This window comes from Anopheles gambiae, chromosome 2 (assembly GCF_943734735.2).
Source record: "Anopheles gambiae chromosome 2, idAnoGambNW_F1_1, whole genome shotgun sequence".
Taxonomy (NCBI): Eukaryota; Metazoa; Arthropoda; class Insecta; order Diptera; family Culicidae; genus Anopheles; species Anopheles gambiae.
In genome coordinates this window covers 100045458-100063969 of record NC_064601.1, presented here as the reverse complement: position 1 = coordinate 100063969, position 18512 = coordinate 100045458, and the positions used below count along the sequence as shown (strand labels likewise).

The 18512-nt window shown below is 42.6% G+C and overlaps 1 protein-coding gene across 2 annotated transcripts in view; it reads left to right on the top strand.

The window, feature by feature from the left end:
- The window catches only part of LOC5667351 (protein suppressor 2 of zeste), a 58073-nt gene that overhangs the window by 15567 nt on the left and 23994 nt on the right, over window positions 1-18512 (top strand). The window contains exons 1-2 of one of the 2 annotated variants that reach the window (XM_061643103.1): window positions 15634-16598; window positions 17775-18485. In XM_061643103.1, coding sequence (XP_061499087.1) covers window positions 18080-18485 — 406 coding nt within the window. In that variant the 5' untranslated portion in view covers window positions 15634-16598; window positions 17775-18079. Of the gene's footprint in view, window positions 1-15633; window positions 16599-17774; window positions 18486-18512 lie in introns of those variants that run through there. The other variant, XM_061643102.1, reaches the window with a different exon arrangement.

Genomic DNA, 18512 nt, shown 5'->3' with positions numbered 1-18512 from the left:
TGTCTGCTTTATTGTATCTGAACATGAATAATGTATTTCCATTTTCGCACTTGACACTAACTTGTTGATGACGGTTTTGGGATGCGGTGGTTCTAATGGAGCGAGGTAGAGGATGGATGGTCTGTCCATAATCTCCTGTGGACACTCTTGTGTTGGGTCAAATCTAAATATTTACCTGTTTGAGGGAGTTTCTGGATGTGGGGGAAAAAGGCAGCTTTTGGGGGGTTTTCGCAGGAGAGAGCTTACCGAACGTGAGCGTGATGAAGTGTAGTAATGATGCATAATTAACCAGTGTATGATTATGATTTATTGGTCAGTGTCAAGTGATGATTTGTGTCACCCAAGGGAGGAGCGTACAGCGTACTACTGTTGTTGTGGTAAGCATTTATTTGTAAAGGTAATGGGACGGTGTGGTTGGATTGAGTTGGGTTCATTAGTAATCCGCTCGTTACTGCTAACAATGTCAATAGGTTATTTTAGTTTCATTTGTGGTATTTCACATTACTACCAAAACAGGATCAAAATAATCCTAGTTGGTGGTTGAAATAAGGATAATGAATAGACTAATTATCAAAAATGCAAAATATAGAAGTATTATTACTTTATTGAATATATTTATAGAAAGTATATGTCCAATAAAAACTCAATGAGGCTTAGGGTATTTTGAACAATGTCTTTCTTTACAGAATGAAGGAGTGATACCTCTCCATCAGCAGTATAGAAACTTTTCCACTATATTGTTGTAGCCATTTTCTCTCGAGAAAAGGGGAGCTTTTTACACCAATCAATTATATATTAAAGTATGCGGATTAACAGTTCGCCTAACCTGAGATCAAATCTTACGATGAGCTATGAAATAGGTGCTATCCTCATAAGCTTTTGTGCACAAACCAGCTTTCTCGTACAATGTTTAAAACTGGAAGGACTCATACAGTATGTTTCAACTCAGTGTCTGGCGTATAACTAACGTGTACACTCGAAGGCTCTTACAACACCAAAACGGTTTCACTGCCTAATCAAGTTGTACATCGTTCATCATTCTGGAAAATTAATAATTTTCTCCGCAATTAACCCATTCAAGTATTATTAAATCTTTATGGTTGAAAAAAAAACATTCAAAACATTACAGGGATTTCTTTTATTATGAAAAACAACCGTATTATAGATAGGCAGGTTGAATTTGGATCGCTTCAGTGGACTGGAATACGATGCAACACACAGACACGCTTTAGTCATTGAGTTTATTTTAAATACATCTATAAAAAAGAGGAAAATCTGGGGAATCCCTATCCTTAAGTAACAAGGCAGGTATAGCTAACTGTCGTCCCGTGAGGGTTCTGTATGAAGCTATGCGAGGCTATGAGCTATGATTACTCCATCCCATATTCGAAATGGAACACTTTAAACAATGATTTAGCCAAACCCGCAAGTGGGTATAGGCAGGCCTTGACCGACATCGGTTGTTGAGCCAAAGAAGAAGAAGAATGATATTGAACTTAGATATTGCAGCCCACGAAAGGCTGTTAACAAGTGGACCATCGAATTTATGACATAAAAGCTCTAAAGTTCTATAAAGTGGTTATTTTTCCTGTCCTTTAAACACACACTTTAATCGCACACTTCTTATGTATTAATCTTACGAGGCATATGTGTTGAGAATATCTTACTCGTTAACTGCCATTTATTCATCATCTTCCTTTTTGTCTTCTTTTTATGTTTGTCTACACCCGGCCTAAACTTTTAAGTACCAAAGACCGAACAAGCCTACCTTTACTACAATGTGTCAATGTGGATGAAAAACAAACAGTTCTCGTTAAATATCCATATCTATCTGGCTATCTGTTAGACGTCTGAGACTCCCCAACTACCAAAGTTGGCAATCTTATGCATCCAGTTCTTCCATATCCCATATCCCGCACTCTTTAAATGTCTGTTTTTGTGACCAATTGTGCTATAACAAATTACTGCATTTTTACTTTTTTCACCTCAGTTCAGCATCAGATCCAGTTTAGTGTTGATTATAATTTTAAACCTTGTTATGCATTTGCTAGCATAGGATGCTACAACTCCAGGTGCATTTTGATATTACACAAAATTACTTTAGACTCTTTAGACTTGAGACTGGATGTAAACAGCCTGCACAGACTACGACTAAAGATATTAAATATTGATTTCATTATTTCAACTTAGCAAGAAACACGCACTATAAACTCTATAACTATAAATCAACTTAGAAGCAATTGATTGTTTTATTAAGTTTGCCCTTAACTTTTTTACTACTCCCTTCGTTCGAATATTCATTTACCGTTTCACACCTCGTAATCCCCGGCTCAACCACTCTTCCTCTCATCATTAGTACCACTTCATTTGCACTGCCCGAATGCCACAAGTGTGAAGGCATGATTCCAGCGGACTTAAAGTTTATTTAAGTGTCCAGTAATTTTACACTCCATTAAAAATCAAACGCCCCATGGTGGAGTGCTGAAAGTCCAACAGACCAAGTAGTTAGGCGCTCCCTGTTAACTGTGCCTGAGAACCTCCGCGCAAACCATGTCCTTTCCGTCCATTACCAACCTGTTGATGAATATTAATTTCCGTGGCATAACTTCCTACCCACCAAACCCGCCTCGGCTTCACTGGTACGGCTGAACTTTACTTCGGGTTGCTCCCCAGGATAGGATCCTCAGGATCCCTACACTGCTCGGTACGGTAGGATTTCTGTACAAAAAAGGGGGACACCAGACAGATGGAATGGGACAATTGTCACAAAATGGGCCCGTTGTACAGAGAGAGGAAGGGGAGGGTGAAAAAATGCCATCCAGAAGGTAGAGAGCGAACAAAATAATTCTATTACCTCACGGCAGTCGCTTTACCGCTGTTACACCTTGTGTCGTGCCGCGACATAACTCACCGCCCGTGATTGCTCCATCGGGAGTCTCCGGTGCCGGAGTGAATTCCATTCGAAGGGCCACATTTTTCTGTCCTCGTCTCGTACTCAACGCTTTGTGAGCTTTTGCTGTCGGCAGGATGTGAATCTTCCCGCCAGAAAAAAAAAATATGAACAGCGATAAGCGAAATAAAGAGCGAATGGTACAAGATAGGACGCGAAATAGCTTTTAAGGACCATTTCTCGTCGGATGCCAGCGACCGGCGATTCGTTTTGGTCTGTTTTTCCTGTGCCGCATTTCAGCTTACCCGTTTGCCGGAGTGCGCCCGACAGGTGAACATAAATCAGAGCATGAATATTAATTGAGTTTAAAATTAGTTCCAGCTCGCCGTGGCCAGGACTCACCGGATAGTGCTCATTCATTTTTGCACTATTTCCGGGTGCATTTTTCTTGTTCGCACTTGCTGTTTTCCCAACAGCCACCCAGGGGAAGACACCCATCGGTAAGGAGTACAAACGTACACAAAGCGGAAGGTGGGCTAAAGTTTTCGACAAAATTAGCGGATGCATTTCTGGGCAAAAAGTTTTCACAACCAACAAATTTCCGGTGAAGTCATTTGGAGTGAGGTGGAAATTACCAGCCCCGGTTCAGTGCCATTCTAAGAGCAACATGCTTCTTACCAGCCGAGATGATTTATTCCATTCGATTACAAGATGGAATCTTTTTGTGGCTTTTCAACTTTTGCTCACCTTGAGCGGGCAATCCAGAGATGGTGAGGTACCTATTTCTGATTGCAAATTCACTTCGGTTGTATGTTGACAATCATGCTGCTTTCTTCTCTATAACCTTCAGTAGATCGGGAAATTCAATTCCAACTGTGGTGAGATCAGAGGATAGGTAATTGGTTTTCGAGAGTAGCCAATGGAAATGGTTGATAATTATGTAGATTGTAGCAAATTAGGCTGGTTTTCAGGTGACATGGTAACTTTCACCACAATGCGGTTGAAACTGAATGTGACAATTCGGTTAGAGGTGAAGGTGACTTGGGATGCATGATTGGGGTAAACGACAGTGGTTTTTAAAAGATTTCTTTATCCACATCCTGCGAAAAATTCAACTACTTCTCGCTGTTGTTCTGGAAACGGTGCCATGCTTCATGGAATTAAGAAGCACGTTTAAAAATGTAAGACCATTCTTTAACATATATGTTCTTACTTTGGCTCTTGCTCTACTAGCAATGGGCTGCGTCTATGACTCAATACCTAGTCTATGCTCTATTAATTATTTGATAGATTAATATCGATAGAAGATAGATTTAATCAAATCTTCTTACCTCAAAACTTGTATCTTGAATGCCATGTATCTTGAATAACAATTTATAATGCACATTAAACATTGAAATGTTTGCGTCGCAACGATATAAGATCATCTTCTTTCTTGTTTATTGCTTAAATTCAACGGTCTGTATTAAACCGTCTGTATAATATGAAGAAATACAACTATTACAACTTGAATATCTTTCAATCCAAAGGCTCTATCAATTATTAGTCTTGCAGTACAGTGCAGATTAACTATACAACCACTAAAGCAAATCATTAGTAATGCTCAAAATTCGTTTGCTTTGAGCCGTTCAAACTGTGTCCTTTAATTGGCGTAAAAGACCAAGGTGGCCATCTTGGCTATGTTCTAACACATGATATCTATACTTATAAGTACAACGCAAATGGATAGTTTATAACGGATAGCATTTAAAGCGGATGTTCTGATTGAGAATTGACTCCGCATGGCATTGTAGGAGCCGGCGCGTCTCTTTAATGGACTACCATTTTACAACCGATTCACAATACTGATAAGAGTAGTTCAGTGTAGCCTTGTGATCTGACCCGTCTTTAGGACAACTTCTTCTGCATGACATAACAACCTAACGCGAATATTCAGGCCTATACAGACTTTCGAGACTTATTCAGTACCACTAAAGCGGATAGACAGTCCTTGCTACGTGAGGAGGCTCCATTCTAAACATGCATCAATGACGGGCATGTTGTTAAGAATTGACGACAGTGCCACGGGAAGGCCCGTTATTAGGGCCAACTTAAATGAGCTCTTAAAAGAATTTGTAACGTTATTTTAAAAACAAAATACAAAGCAAAACTATTCTTTGCTTCGGTTAACAATTCTTTGATAATTTTAATGCAAGTATAAGTTAAAGAAATCAATGATTAAACTGAGCAATATCCAACAACAAATACATTTGGCACAAATCTCAACCCAAACTTAATAATAATTGTAAAAAAAGAACATCACAAGAAATGCGTTTAATAGTAGAACGAGCTTTAACGTATATTACACAACTTTAAATCTCATTGCGATCTCCCCTTTCACCATTGTTGCCTCAAACTACACATGTTACTTGACACCAATGTTCACACACCTTCCCCATAACGCAGTAAACGTTACTTCCCGGTATTGCACCTTCAATCCTTCCCAGCTTTAAAAAAGGGCAACACTAATGAGCGGCGCCATGTAGTCCATCATCCCGCTACAAACAGCACATCATTATGCACCCTTTGGCAAAAGCCCGTAATAACAGTGCAACTACACCTTTCTGCTGACAACAAAACTCCCACCGGGTCACTTTACCCCGGTAGCGGTAGCGCGGGAGAACCATACAAGCCTAACGCATCGCATTCACGGTCAACTAGTTTCGCATTTCGCGCACGAGGATTGTTCCTTACTGAACAGGCTGAAACGTTTTTTTTTTTTTAATGATGTTGGGACGAGTTTTCCCTGTCTGCCGTCAAACTGTTCGTTCATTAAAATAGTCTACAAGTGGGGACACACCGCTACTTGGACGATTGCTAGGATGTTCCACACAGCTCCAAATCCAAACGGAGGCTGACGGTGAGATGCGAGTATGATTTATTCCCTCCTCCCGGGCCCACTGGCGACAGCGGCAGGGGGTATCGTTGATGGGTCCAGCGGTCCGGCAGTCCATTTATCAGTGGCCTAGCCAGACTGCTCCAGCCTCTGGGGAACGGCATCGACGAAACGGCGTGAGATAACAAGCAACTGGCAGAAAAAGGAATACGCCTCGATTTGGATTCCGGTGTCCGGTTTTGCCTTGTACGGGTTACGGGGCTGGTGCGGGATGCCTCCCGGTGCTGGAGCAACTGAGCAGACAACCCGGAGTCGAGTTGCGAACATCACCGATGTTCGATGGTATGGAAAATATGAATCGCTTACATGAAGCTTCTGAGAATGCAAAAGCATTGAAATAAATAATATTATTTGCATAAAATCGTCTTTAAGAATCTCGCTCTCTCTCTCTCGACGGCGCAAAGGTTAACCGCCTTGCCGTGTTGAATCGTGCAGTAAACGTGCTCAAATCGCAAGGAAACCTTCAAACAGCAAAGTCACACATACAAAGCCACACACATACGCTCGAGATAATTCCAGCTCGTCTAGCCCGGAGAAGGAGCCTGGGTGGTGTTGGAAGAGTTCCTATGAGACTTGTTTCAATTCAATTACCTTGCGCCAAAGCTCTCTCCCTCTTCCCGTTTCCACGAGTACACGTTCGTCCTTTGGCTTTTGTTTTGCCGAGCACTGGCACGTTGCACACACAATTTAACCTAGCCCCATGCTAGACGCTCTTTACCACGCGAACGAGCTGGGAATGAACAGAAAAAAGCAAGGGCTTAAAAGGGCATAATAAAAAAAGGGAGCGCAAAAGCATCGCCGAACAAGAAAAAGCATCGAACAGCGTACACGAAGACTTTTAAAATGAGGCTTATCGTGGGTTTAGCATCAATTCTGCAAAGGCACTGTGCAAAAGGTACTTCATCTGTGTGGATCACTGGGGGTATGGGAAACGGAACCGGGTGGGACAGGCTTGGAAATCAATGCCTTCATACCCAGGGGTGGTTCACTGTTCTTCACTCTACACACCGCGCAGATTGCTCCTCGTGGTAGTGTGACGTGATGATCCCTATCAAAAAGTGATCGCACTCCGTTCTGAAATTGAAGTTATACACTGGTTGCTAATGAAACTGTCTTATATCGGTACAAACGAGTCACATTTTTTGCTTCATTTCCTGGAACGGGTTGCGATGAAATTGCAAACGTTTAAGGGCACAATGCACTGGAATAAGGTGCTTGAAATGGGATTCATGGATTAGCATAAAAGCACAAACCCGCCCATTAGTGATTATTCCTTATGCGTTGCGTAGACCGAGAATTATTCAAATTACGCGTCTTAGCTGTCCCATTCCCTGGGCTGTTGTAGGGTGATTGTTTATGCTTAACGCAGCTTAAATTTGTTTATTCGATTTGAAATACTGCGTCTTGTTTGTAGGGTAAAATGTAGATTTTGTTTCTTAAATCAATTGCATCTAATTATAGATCCATAAACAAACTACTTGGAAACGCTCAGTTTGCGCACTTTATCTGCCACTGTCACGTCCACTACTGTAGCCACAACTAAAAACCCACCCGTTCGTGCTAGAGCTGAACCTAGTTCGCTTCGGCACGACCACTTTCCATCGCTTACTCCGCACCGTTCTTATCGTGTATCGGGGAGACGGAAAAGATAAGACAGACACAGGACACAACAATCTCCAGCATAACTAGCGACGTTTCCACCCGCTCGTTGCGACCCGATCTCGGTGTGATGATGGCTGGACAAGATGCTGTGCCTGTACGACCGAGAACGGTATCCAGCTTCTTCATCGCCTTCACGCCTTTGCGTTCACCCCATCCCGGGTGTGTTTCGGACAGAGAGAGAGCGGACAGTACTGCTACAAAATCTTATCGGACGAGCTCGGTCACCACCACCAACCCGGACAGCGACGGCCTTCCGGCACAAGTGGTCATAAACTATGAGCCCCGCTGGACCGGTGCACACCACAAGCTGATACGTAACATACACACATTCACACTCACACATGACTTCCGATACAAGCGATACGATAGCGTCGTCTCGCGTGCTTCCCACACAAACTGTCTGGCAGCATACACACGGCTGGAAACTTGATCTTGTGCTGTCATGTGCGAATGCAATCTTTGCCGAGTTTTGCCAGTTAACTCTGCCCGGGATGCATTGGCCAGTGCATTGGTTAGGGAACAACGATTCGCTCGAGCATGCAGCTGCAACCAGCACGGAGGTAAAACTTACCTTTCGCCACGATGGTGTGCTGGTAAATTTGATTAAATTTCCAAAACTAACGTGCCCCCGAGATCGCAGTACATGATGGTGATGGCGTTTGGGTTCACAAAATGAAGCGTTATCTAGTGGTTCGGAGCTCTATCTTGGCTGTACCTGTGTGGTTTCGGATCGGCAAAGTAAAAGGACTTCGCAAAGAGTGAGAAATAGAGGAAAGTGGGGTTTCTGATGATTCGAGACAATAATTTAGTAAATACGATTTTACCTTTTATAGCAAAACTCATTTTGGGGACAGTAAAAATAGAAACGTGTTGATGGTTAAAATCTGAAAAGGTTTAAAGTGGATGCTTTCAAGAAACTTATGGCATTGATTGAATTAGCTGAGATAGTGACATTAGACACTAAATGGTCATTTGATATAGGTATTCTACATTCAAAGAAACACCTAACGTTTTAGCTAGCGCTATGGAAATATTCATTAAACTTCAATGAAAATTATCGGAATAATGTATTTAATTGTTTATATAGTTTACTTTTTAATTTTGCATTGGATTCGTAAATCAATTCTGCTGACAGAGCTTTTGTCACAGCAGACCTGTAGGTATCAAAAATTTAGGTTTGAAATGAAAATAACACCGTAAATTACAGCTACTTTTTCTGTGTAGATACTTGGACTGCGATACTTGAACAGCAGCAATTGGAATGGTTTTATATAAAACGGCATTTGGGCAATACGATATAAAGCCCACACGATTTGCAGAATAAAATGAATATACATTTATAACCCGTCAACGCTATTTTAACATTTTTTAAAGACAGAAATAACGCATGATAATTGGCATCACATGTTGGCCACTGTTAATACTTTTTCACTTTTTTAGTCTACATATTTTTCTGCAAAACTTTTACCGTTTCACATACACACTATTAACACTTTGAAATGCTATCGAATACCGAATTTCGGCGAAACATCAACATTCTGGTTGCTAAACAATCGTTTTTTTATGCCGAAATGAAATTGGAAACTCATGATTTTACACAATTTTCCATCACTAGTTTGGCGATTGTCGGCAAATGCATAAAATTTATTGAGATAAAAAAACACGCTGTAATGAGTTCGATTTTGAATACAACGCAAAAGCCAAGTAGTTACGGCGGTTGACAGACCTCATGAATCATTTTAAAGTAAGCCCGTCATAAGTTGGTCATTTTTAGACAAATTTTAGCTATCTGCATCTATTTGGTGGTATTAACTGATACTTGCAAGTAAATTAGAATGAAAAATAAATTGAGATGAAAACTGACCCATCGTTTAAAAGGCTTTCATCCAAAACATATTTTGTGCTTTATAAATTTGGTATGGAGAAACCATTATGAACTCTTTAGAAATCTGATCAACCTTAAAATTTGCCTTCTGTCCTAGAAAAGGTAAGCACATTTATTACAATGTTTAAAACAATATCTGTCAGCTTCAGATGTAATAACAATTCTTCTTATGAACAGCTGAACATCGTTATTCGATGATCATTTTTATCTGTGAACTCAAACTAGCATTATCATCATTTCATAACTTCACTACGAAAATTTTGAATTTTATTTTGAAACTATTAAAACGTTAGACTATATTCCATAGGAATTAACACGTAGCCAAAGCGTCTTAGTTGTTCCGTAAACTATTTATTATGGACCTCAAAATGACTTCAACACAACAAAAATGTACTATATCTGCTAATACTTATTGCAAATTTTAAATAAAAGTAACCAACAGTAGAACCTGTTGAAGGTCTTGTCATTGAAGAAATTAGATGCAGAACTGCATGCTATTAAAGACGAGACAACTTAGCTCAACAAATGCTGTAAACAATCAAATAAATCAATTCAGACTGAAATCCTCATAAAAATGGCAAAATAATAGTCCCACCACAAACGTAACATTTGAAACACATTCTAATCGTCTACCAGTCAATCATTACCATCTGAAATGCAACAGTTATTGATTTTGACATTCTTCTTCCTCTACTGTTGTTATGTTTTAGGCACAACTCTTCTTGCAATCAATTCCATATCTTGAGTTGTTTATTGACTCGCAATAAAATCAATTTCCTCGTCAAACTTTCACACATATTCATCGCCAAATTTTGTCACAACTACCAAACACGGTCCAGGTCGGGGCAGCCGTGCATGATAAGCGGTGCAACCTTCTCGTGCACTGGTCCCATAAATTAACGCTCTGTCAAATGCAATCCATGCCAGCAACTATAAATCTCGTTGGCTCTCCCCTTCCCCTAACCAGCAGTCCCGTGGCAGTCCAGTTCAGCGCTCCAGCCTTGAACCTGTGCCCCCGGGGGCATACACACAACGAAACGAACGGCGACATGCAAACGGGTGTGGAAAATTCCACCACTTCCTCAAGTACGAAAAAGAAATGAAATGCAATGCAGCCGGGGACGAGTTTTTCGGTCCCCGAGAGAAGTTAAATCAATAAGCGTCGTCGAGCAGCAGCAGCAGCAGCAGCAGCAGCAGCGACACCGGAATTGTTCTTATCTGCAACAGCATTGCATTCTACCGCGCCACTTGCCCCGTGTGACTGTATGTGTGCCTCATGTTTCGGATGAATACCTTGGAACAACAAATTGCAATTGAACGTACTGGGAGCGGGAAGGCCATTGAAGGAAAAAAAGTGGAAGGAAAACAACCTCCCGAACAGAAGCACATAGTCGTCACACAATGCCCCGGCATGCATATCACCCGTGCAGTGGCAGAGTGCAATTGCACACACACTCAAACACTCGCGCAGGGTCGTAGGGACGGGTGTGAGCATGGTGTGCGCGGGTGCATCGAGCTCGGTGTCGGTGTTATTTGAGCAGTTGTGTTCGTTGCCAAGCGGCCTGTCACCTTGCCACTTGCCTTCGGTACTACGCCTAACTAACCGACACGGCGGCCGGCTAGGCGGAATGACCGCGTGTGTGAGGGACGGGTGCGTGCATTCGAAAATGCATCACTGTGCGCAGGCGGAAGCGTCTGGGCGGTTAGTTGAATTGGTTCTTTGTTGTTCACGCGGACGCTGAATCACCCGCTGGCGACGGCTTTTTGTGCGGCCGATAAGTCACGACGACGCTCACGAAGATGCAATTGTGGCTGAGATGCTAGTGCCTGTGGTGCTGTGGTGTGGTGCTGCATCGGATGCAAATGATGTGACGATGTCCTCAACGTCACACATAGCACACGCACACAAAGGGTAAGTTTTGTGTGCTTGTCCCATCGTTTGAAGTGCCGTTTTGGGCAATGAAACGCAACGGGCTTCAAGTGTGATGCATTTTAATTTAGTAGCTTTGCGGTATTGTGCACTGTTTGTGTGTCATTGTAGCGATGTCAGAACAAATACAATTGCTTATATTGAAAGAGAAGCGTTCTAAAAATAATATAGAGAGCAGTCTTTGTACTCTATTCTATTTTCAAAACATTTAATCAACGTTATTTTGAATCAAAGTATTAAAAATCTACGTAATTGACGAATCATGATATCACATCGGGGTTAAAAATAATGTTGACATTATTGGAGTTGGAACTACAAGAAGTGCATCTAAAGAGAAATGTACAGTTAATAATAATACAGTTAATGGAGTAGCTTGGGCAGTGAGTTTAACCCGTGCTATATGAACTGACATATGCCACAGTTCAAATCACTCCCTGAAAACATAACCATCCTACATGTCTTTAGATGCGTTTAAAGCCCAACGATGCAATGTTTTTATAAACATAAATAAACAACCACAATTCATAATCTGTTTCGCAATGAATTTGGCCCCCTCGTAGGTAATTAAGACTTACTGGAGTACTGGTGTAAAAAAAGGAATCAAATGATGATTTTAGTTAGAGCAGCAAACTACCACCTGAGGCATTTTGAAACGTGGAGCTTAACCAATTCTTAACTCAATGTTCCATAAAAGCATGGCTCAATGTCCACACAATGGTGTGAACGTTAACGAGTAGATGCCTTGAGCGGCCATACGAATGTGAACCAGGAAGAAGGATAATTCTGTAAGTCTTAATTGGTGAAAGACTGTGCTAAAAAGGCACGGCTGGTAAACAGGGCTTAATACGAGGTGGATTTGTCTGTTAGAGATAGATGTACAAGGTAGAGACTTGTTGTTTGTATAGTTTAGAGAGGTTTTGACCATTGTTAAAGACTTCTCAGATTTTAGGTATTCAATATTGAGAGGCTATATTTCATATTCCAGCATTTCTCGTGAATATTTCCTTTCGTAGGCCTGGCAAAATGGATTCTGAATTGAAATGGAATAAAACTTACGCCATTTTACGTGATTATGAATCAAATATGGGTAGTAATACAAAGAAGAAAAAAATACCAAAAAAAACATTAATTTCACATTTCCGTTTCCGTTTGGTGGGCGTTTTAATGGCACGCGATATCATCAGATGTTCCGTCGGATTGGTATTTACGTCTTGGAGCATTAGTTTAGCATATGTTTTTCAGTGTCAGTAGATGATATACCTTATACATATTGAAATAGGTTACAGATCCTCTTAGAGATTCTAAATCGTTTTGTACTAACAAGCCCTAATAGTCAGTCGAATTGCCTAACCGGGATGCGAGTTGAATCACACTTGGCTTTGATGATCTAATTGGAACGTTACTTTAAACTTTTTCACCTTTAGACTCATACAAACTAGATGTTGATAGTATACAAAACTACAAGAAACACTTGATGAAGTAACTAGCCATAACATCTTCTTCGAAAGAAGACATTGCACCCAATGCCATGCCCTATTACTTATTTTTAGCAATAATTGTTAGATTTAGAAAAACAAACTGTAACTGTAACGGCATATTACTACAATTGATAATACAGACTTTTTTTAGTTGTGAAATTGCAAACGTACGTTACATGCGTTGTAACGAATAATGCAACAGTACTACGGTGAATGTATCGTATCAGACGAAAGGTATCAAATCAAGCTTGTTTCCATTTTGTGTCAAGCAAGGTTCAAGTAAGCGCTCAGCTTTAAAGTTACCAACAAATTTTACATCATTTCTATCAAAAACATTGCAAAATATTATTTGCTAAAAGAAATACCATGCCATCTGGCAATTGCAGAAGTTAATGTGTTCATGCAGTTAATAACGTCCCATCACGAACTTGGATCGATCTTTGTGCAAACTGCATATATAAGGCTGTTTATGCAAATTGCTAGGCGAAGTGTGTAAACATGGCCAAGTTGTTTAGTCCTGTTAGACCTGCTAAACGGCTTGTGCAAATGACATGTGCCATTAAACGCTTCTTAGAGTTTTAGAAGAGGGGTTTGAAAACCTTAAAACCAATAGGTTGAAGCATCCGACTGCACGACGAAGAAGTACGTTGTTATCATCATACACGATGTAGTTAGAAAAGATGGCCTTTGTTAGGTCTCAAATACACGTAAAATGTTTCCGCAGCCGCGCATATGCGTATAACAAACCAGTCATAGAAATGAAATGTCATTCGAACGCGCTACCACGGAAACGCAGAAATGCTCCTGGTGGGTACCTCTGCGAAACTTTTAAACGCGCTTCTTGTATTTGAGGTCTTATATATATTATGAGTTTAGGTTAGCTTGCGTCTGAGCAAAAAATCAAACTCCTTCATATCAGCCACAACTGGCTAAGGCACTGTGCAGTATACGTCGCTGAGCACTTCTCAAACAATTATGCCACCGAAACGGATTCGTCACTGAAAAATGGAGTTCAACGAAGGTCGGAGGAATATGCCAAATACTGACATTTTTAATAAGTTTCGGAAAAGCTGGCAACCTTCCGCCTAACAGCTTCATTTGATGTTGCTAACCGATGTTCAAAACATCTTCTTCTTCTTCTATTTGGCGTAACGTCCTACGTGGACATGGCGGCCTATACAGGCTTTCTAGACTTTATTCATTACCACGTAGCCGGATAGTCAATCCTTGCTACGGAGGGACCGCCCATTCTGGGCTTGAACCCATGACGGGCATGTTATTTAGTCGTTCGAGATGACGACTGTTCCACGGGACCGCCCTCATGTTCGGAATGTTCAAAACATGTTTGAAGTATTTTATAATAATTCGAATAATTTTGTAACGTCGCTTTTCGAAAGGTTTACGCTAAGCATATAAATCAAATCAAATCGGCTAAAAATGTGATTCGTTAGGATTAAGGCTTCATTGCGCAAGTTAAAGATAGCACTACTCTCGAATACTGGATAGGACGGTCACAGCAAACAGCACGGTTTGTGAGGACATTTCTTTATTTATAAATATTTTTATTCATATTTCCAATAATCCATTCTACTGCAGACCTGTTAATCAAACTCCTCTGGTGATGTTCTACTCCTAATTACGTTCAGTGCATTCTCGCACACCGCATAGCAATTGCCGCAACTCCTCATCAACGTTCGCCGTCATCCTTCTCGTTTTGCCATTTTTCTTTTGCTGTCGGCCTCAAGCTTTCCTTCCTGTTTTTGTGTGTTTGCTGCACGCTCAATAAAAATGGCGTCGTCCCGATCCCCGCAAGGGTTTGTTGAAGCTTCCAGGGCAGCGAACTTACCCTCTTGTTCGAATTTCGAGCTCGAAACAGCCCAGAACAAAGCAGAACCCGAGAGACGTCTAAAGCAGAAGCTGAACAGCACCACCGTCCAAATGAAAGGCCGCACAAAGGGAATGGTAGCAAGGGGTTTCCGGTTTACGGGTTCCCCGAAAAAAAAAACCAAAAACCAGGAGGGTGAATATTCAATCGATCTTGCTTGATAGCAGGTTTCTTCCAGCAAGACTGCGAAAAAAGGCCGTCCGTTTTGCGTTACGGACGCAATTCGGACGCAATCTTGTGACGCGTTCGTGTACGGCTGCGTGTATGCGTGTGACGGTGCGTGCCGCAGCAGAGGGCACACAAATTGCACGCGTGTGTCTCACAACTACAGACGAGCATGGAATCCTGGCATGGAAGTTTCATGGTTTTGTGTGTTTTTCGATGAAATTTGGGTAATGTTGGAGTGATTTTTCGAAGGGAAACATATTTCGTGTGACGTTTCAAAGGAGTTTTTCACTGTAATTATGATTTTCAAAGACGCATTTTCCAACAAAGCGCAATTTTTATTCAACATACGTAGCAAACCGTAACCCATCGCAGCATATTTAGTGAAAATTTTCACGAATTTTCCAATCATCAAGCACGAAGCTACTCGAACTCCGCTCGGCACCGTCATCATCTCGAAGCGCTTCGTGTTTATCGATTTTCCCATCCCCGTGTGTGGAAAACCGAACCCTCCCGTAGAGATCATCGTGCATCTCGCTCGTGCACAAGCGAAACCGCAAGCTTTGTGCCTTTCAGTTTTCCTTTTTTTGATGAAAATTCACTTCCCTCTTCCCACCCGAGCAGCTCTAACAGCATTACGCGTTCCACCATTTATGCCTTTCCTGGCAGCAGCAGCAGGCAGACAACCAGAAGTGTGACTCTTCCACCCTGTCTTCTCCTTTCCCTCTTCAAGCGCAAAAGGGAATCGTGCTGGATTGGATTGATTTTTTTTCTCGCTTGCTGCCCCGTGTGTGCCTCGGTGTGTGCCTACGTTTCGAGCCGCTTGGCTGCCCTGCTTGCCTGGCGTTTTGGAGTGGTGCGTCGGCGCACTGGCCGCCTCGGACCCGCAGAGACGCGTTCTTCGATGGTGCGCTTCGGGGCGCCCAGCATTATCACGTGTTCGGGACCGTGGTTCGTGGCGCTGGTTCGGCTTCGGCCATCATCATCATCATCATCGTCATCATCGCCATCGGCATCTCCGACCGTCAGCAGCGCCATCGCGCACCTTTTGGGAGGCTAGTGCGTTCGGGTCGCGGCATTCGCGCGTCAGTCTCGTGCCGACGGCGAAGAAGCGCGAAGGTCTCTCTGTGTGTCTCTGCGGCATTGCACAAGGGCGTGCGCTCGGTACGCCATCTGTCTGTTAGCAAGGGAAGCGCGTTTAGTAAGCAGCAGCAGCAGCAGCAGGGTCACAGTGAAGTGGTGTAGAAGTGGTGCGTCACGTGCAGAAGAGCGAGCAGTGTGTGTGTTTGTTGGTGTGGAGAGTTTCTCGTTTCTCGCTCTCTCTCTCTCTCCCTCTATCGCTCGTACTTTAGGGGTTGGAATATCGCGCCCTGTGGTGGAATTTGTATGTGCGGTGGTGGTGCTCTCACCGTTCTCTCTCTGTCTCTCGCGCGCGTGCTGTGCGCCTTCTTTGACGTGCGCTGCTACTCCACAGTATAAGTGTGTGCGTTATTTTAGGGGTTGTTGGAAAATCTAGCAAAACGGGAAGAGATTGTGTGGCCGCCGTATTCAAGCGCACGCGTGCACATGTGTGTGCGAGAGCGCGCGCGATTCGATTCCCTGCCTCGGTGTGAGTGAAGAGCTGTGTGTGTGAGTGACGGGGGTAGAAAATTAAAGAGAAAAAATAATCCAATTCAGCCTCGCGTTTGTGAGTGCGAACGGGCAGGCGAGTGATTCCGTTCTCTTTCATCCCTTTTGGCGCTTTTCGGGCGACGTGTTGTGTTGTGTGGTAAGTAGCAAAACCTCCCTTTCACCCTCCCTTTTCCCTTCTTCTCCCCTGATGGAGCATAATCCTGTATCGCAATGCAGGGGCACCAGAGTATATGTTGTAAGCATCGGGTGTACTATGCTCAGCATGATCTCGGTACACCGTGTGTTGACGTTGGTTGTTAATTCTACCCCTGCATGGTAGTATTGGTGCCGGCGTTACTTTATACGTTACGGCTCCAATGTTTTCGAGTTCACGGTGGCCCACCCACCGCTCCAATTGGGAGGCTGGCTCCAACGCGGTACTTTCTCGTGGTTTGCCCTTTTTTATGCCTTCCGCCAACAACTTCTCTTTAATCACATGTTATCCCCGCCGTAGGAAGAATGAAGGGTAGAAAAGAAAGAAAAACAAATCATCCCACCTAATGATTGGAAGTCCACAATTATGACAGTAGAGGACACTAGAGGAACATGATAACAACACCAAAAAAACAAAACAAAAATGCGAACACTCTCAGTGCCCAAAAACAACAAAACACAACCGCTCGCGAGAGAGAGTGCAAGATCGAGCGAGCAAACACAAATAGAGCGCGAGAGAGCCTCGGCACACAACTTTCTCTTTGCATAACTTTCTGCTGGCTTGTGTTGTTGCTGATGTTGTTGTTGTTGTTGTTGTTGTTGTTTTCATCAACACGCTCGATGCCCTCCCTATTGCTCTTGCGTGAGCGGGCCCGTGTTTTCTGAAACTGAAACGTGTTTTCTATCGTTTCTATTGCTGTTCTTCTTGATGTTTATGTTTGTGTTATGGTTTTGTATCGTTTCCTATTGCTAATTTTGCTTTTTGTTTTGTTGTTGGAGCTCATAGGTTGTGTTTGTTTGTTTCGTTATTCACTTTTCTATTCTTACTTATTGTTCATTTCATAGAATTGTATTCTTTTCACATTTCACATTTTCTATTACATGTTTCATTTGTTTACTTCATCATACTAAAATGTTTTAATGTGTTATCACAAACTTTCATTTGTAACTTCTAGTTTATATTATAGTATATTTGTCTTTTTATTTCGTTTTTTAATGTTAGAATCATGTTTTAATCACATTATAATCTTTACTTTTTATCTTATTCAAAATTATTCAACAATTACATGTCTAAGCCAATAATTCATCATCATCATCTATTTTCCTTCTCTTTTTCCAGATTTCCAACGTTCCCTACCGTACGCTCCCGGTAGAAGGCTTAATACTTCAATTATGTACATCAAAATGTGCCCATAAACTACGGTAAACCTCTCGGTTGCGCATATATTAGCTCCCATATGTGTGTGTGTGTGCCTCTGTGTGGTTGTCTGTGAAGTGCAATTTCAGCCGCGCCGAATACACCCCAAGGAATAAATAGGGATTACACACAGAAAGGCAAAAAGGATTACCCAAACCAGAAACCCTCACCCCTCTGGTACGGGGGTTTGTTTTTTTTTTTTGTTTTCCAACCCTACCACGCCTGGAATGACAAGTGCCGCCGCAATGATAAGCAGTGGTGGTGCCAGCGGTGGTGGTGGTGGCATCAGTACCGGTGGCGTTGTTGAGGGTGGCACCACAATCCGACCAAACCTTACGAAGCATTCCCGTACGTCGGGCCTCGTGCCGGCGGACAGTATCGGTCGGAGCAGCACACGATCACCCCCGTCGTCGTCGTCGTCGTCATCCTTCTCGTCGGCGGGCGGCTCGTCCACCTCGCCCGCCCTCCCGATGGCCGGCATGATGATGCACGAGCCGGAACGCATCCGGATGCGCGGCCAGGCCGCGGGCAGCCAGCGGCGGCGCGTCAAGGACTTCAACGACAGCATAACTTGCACCCTCTGCAATGGCTACCTGGTCGAGGCCACCAGCGTCAACGACTGTCTGCATGCATGTGAGTATTCCTAGGGGGAGGGGGTCA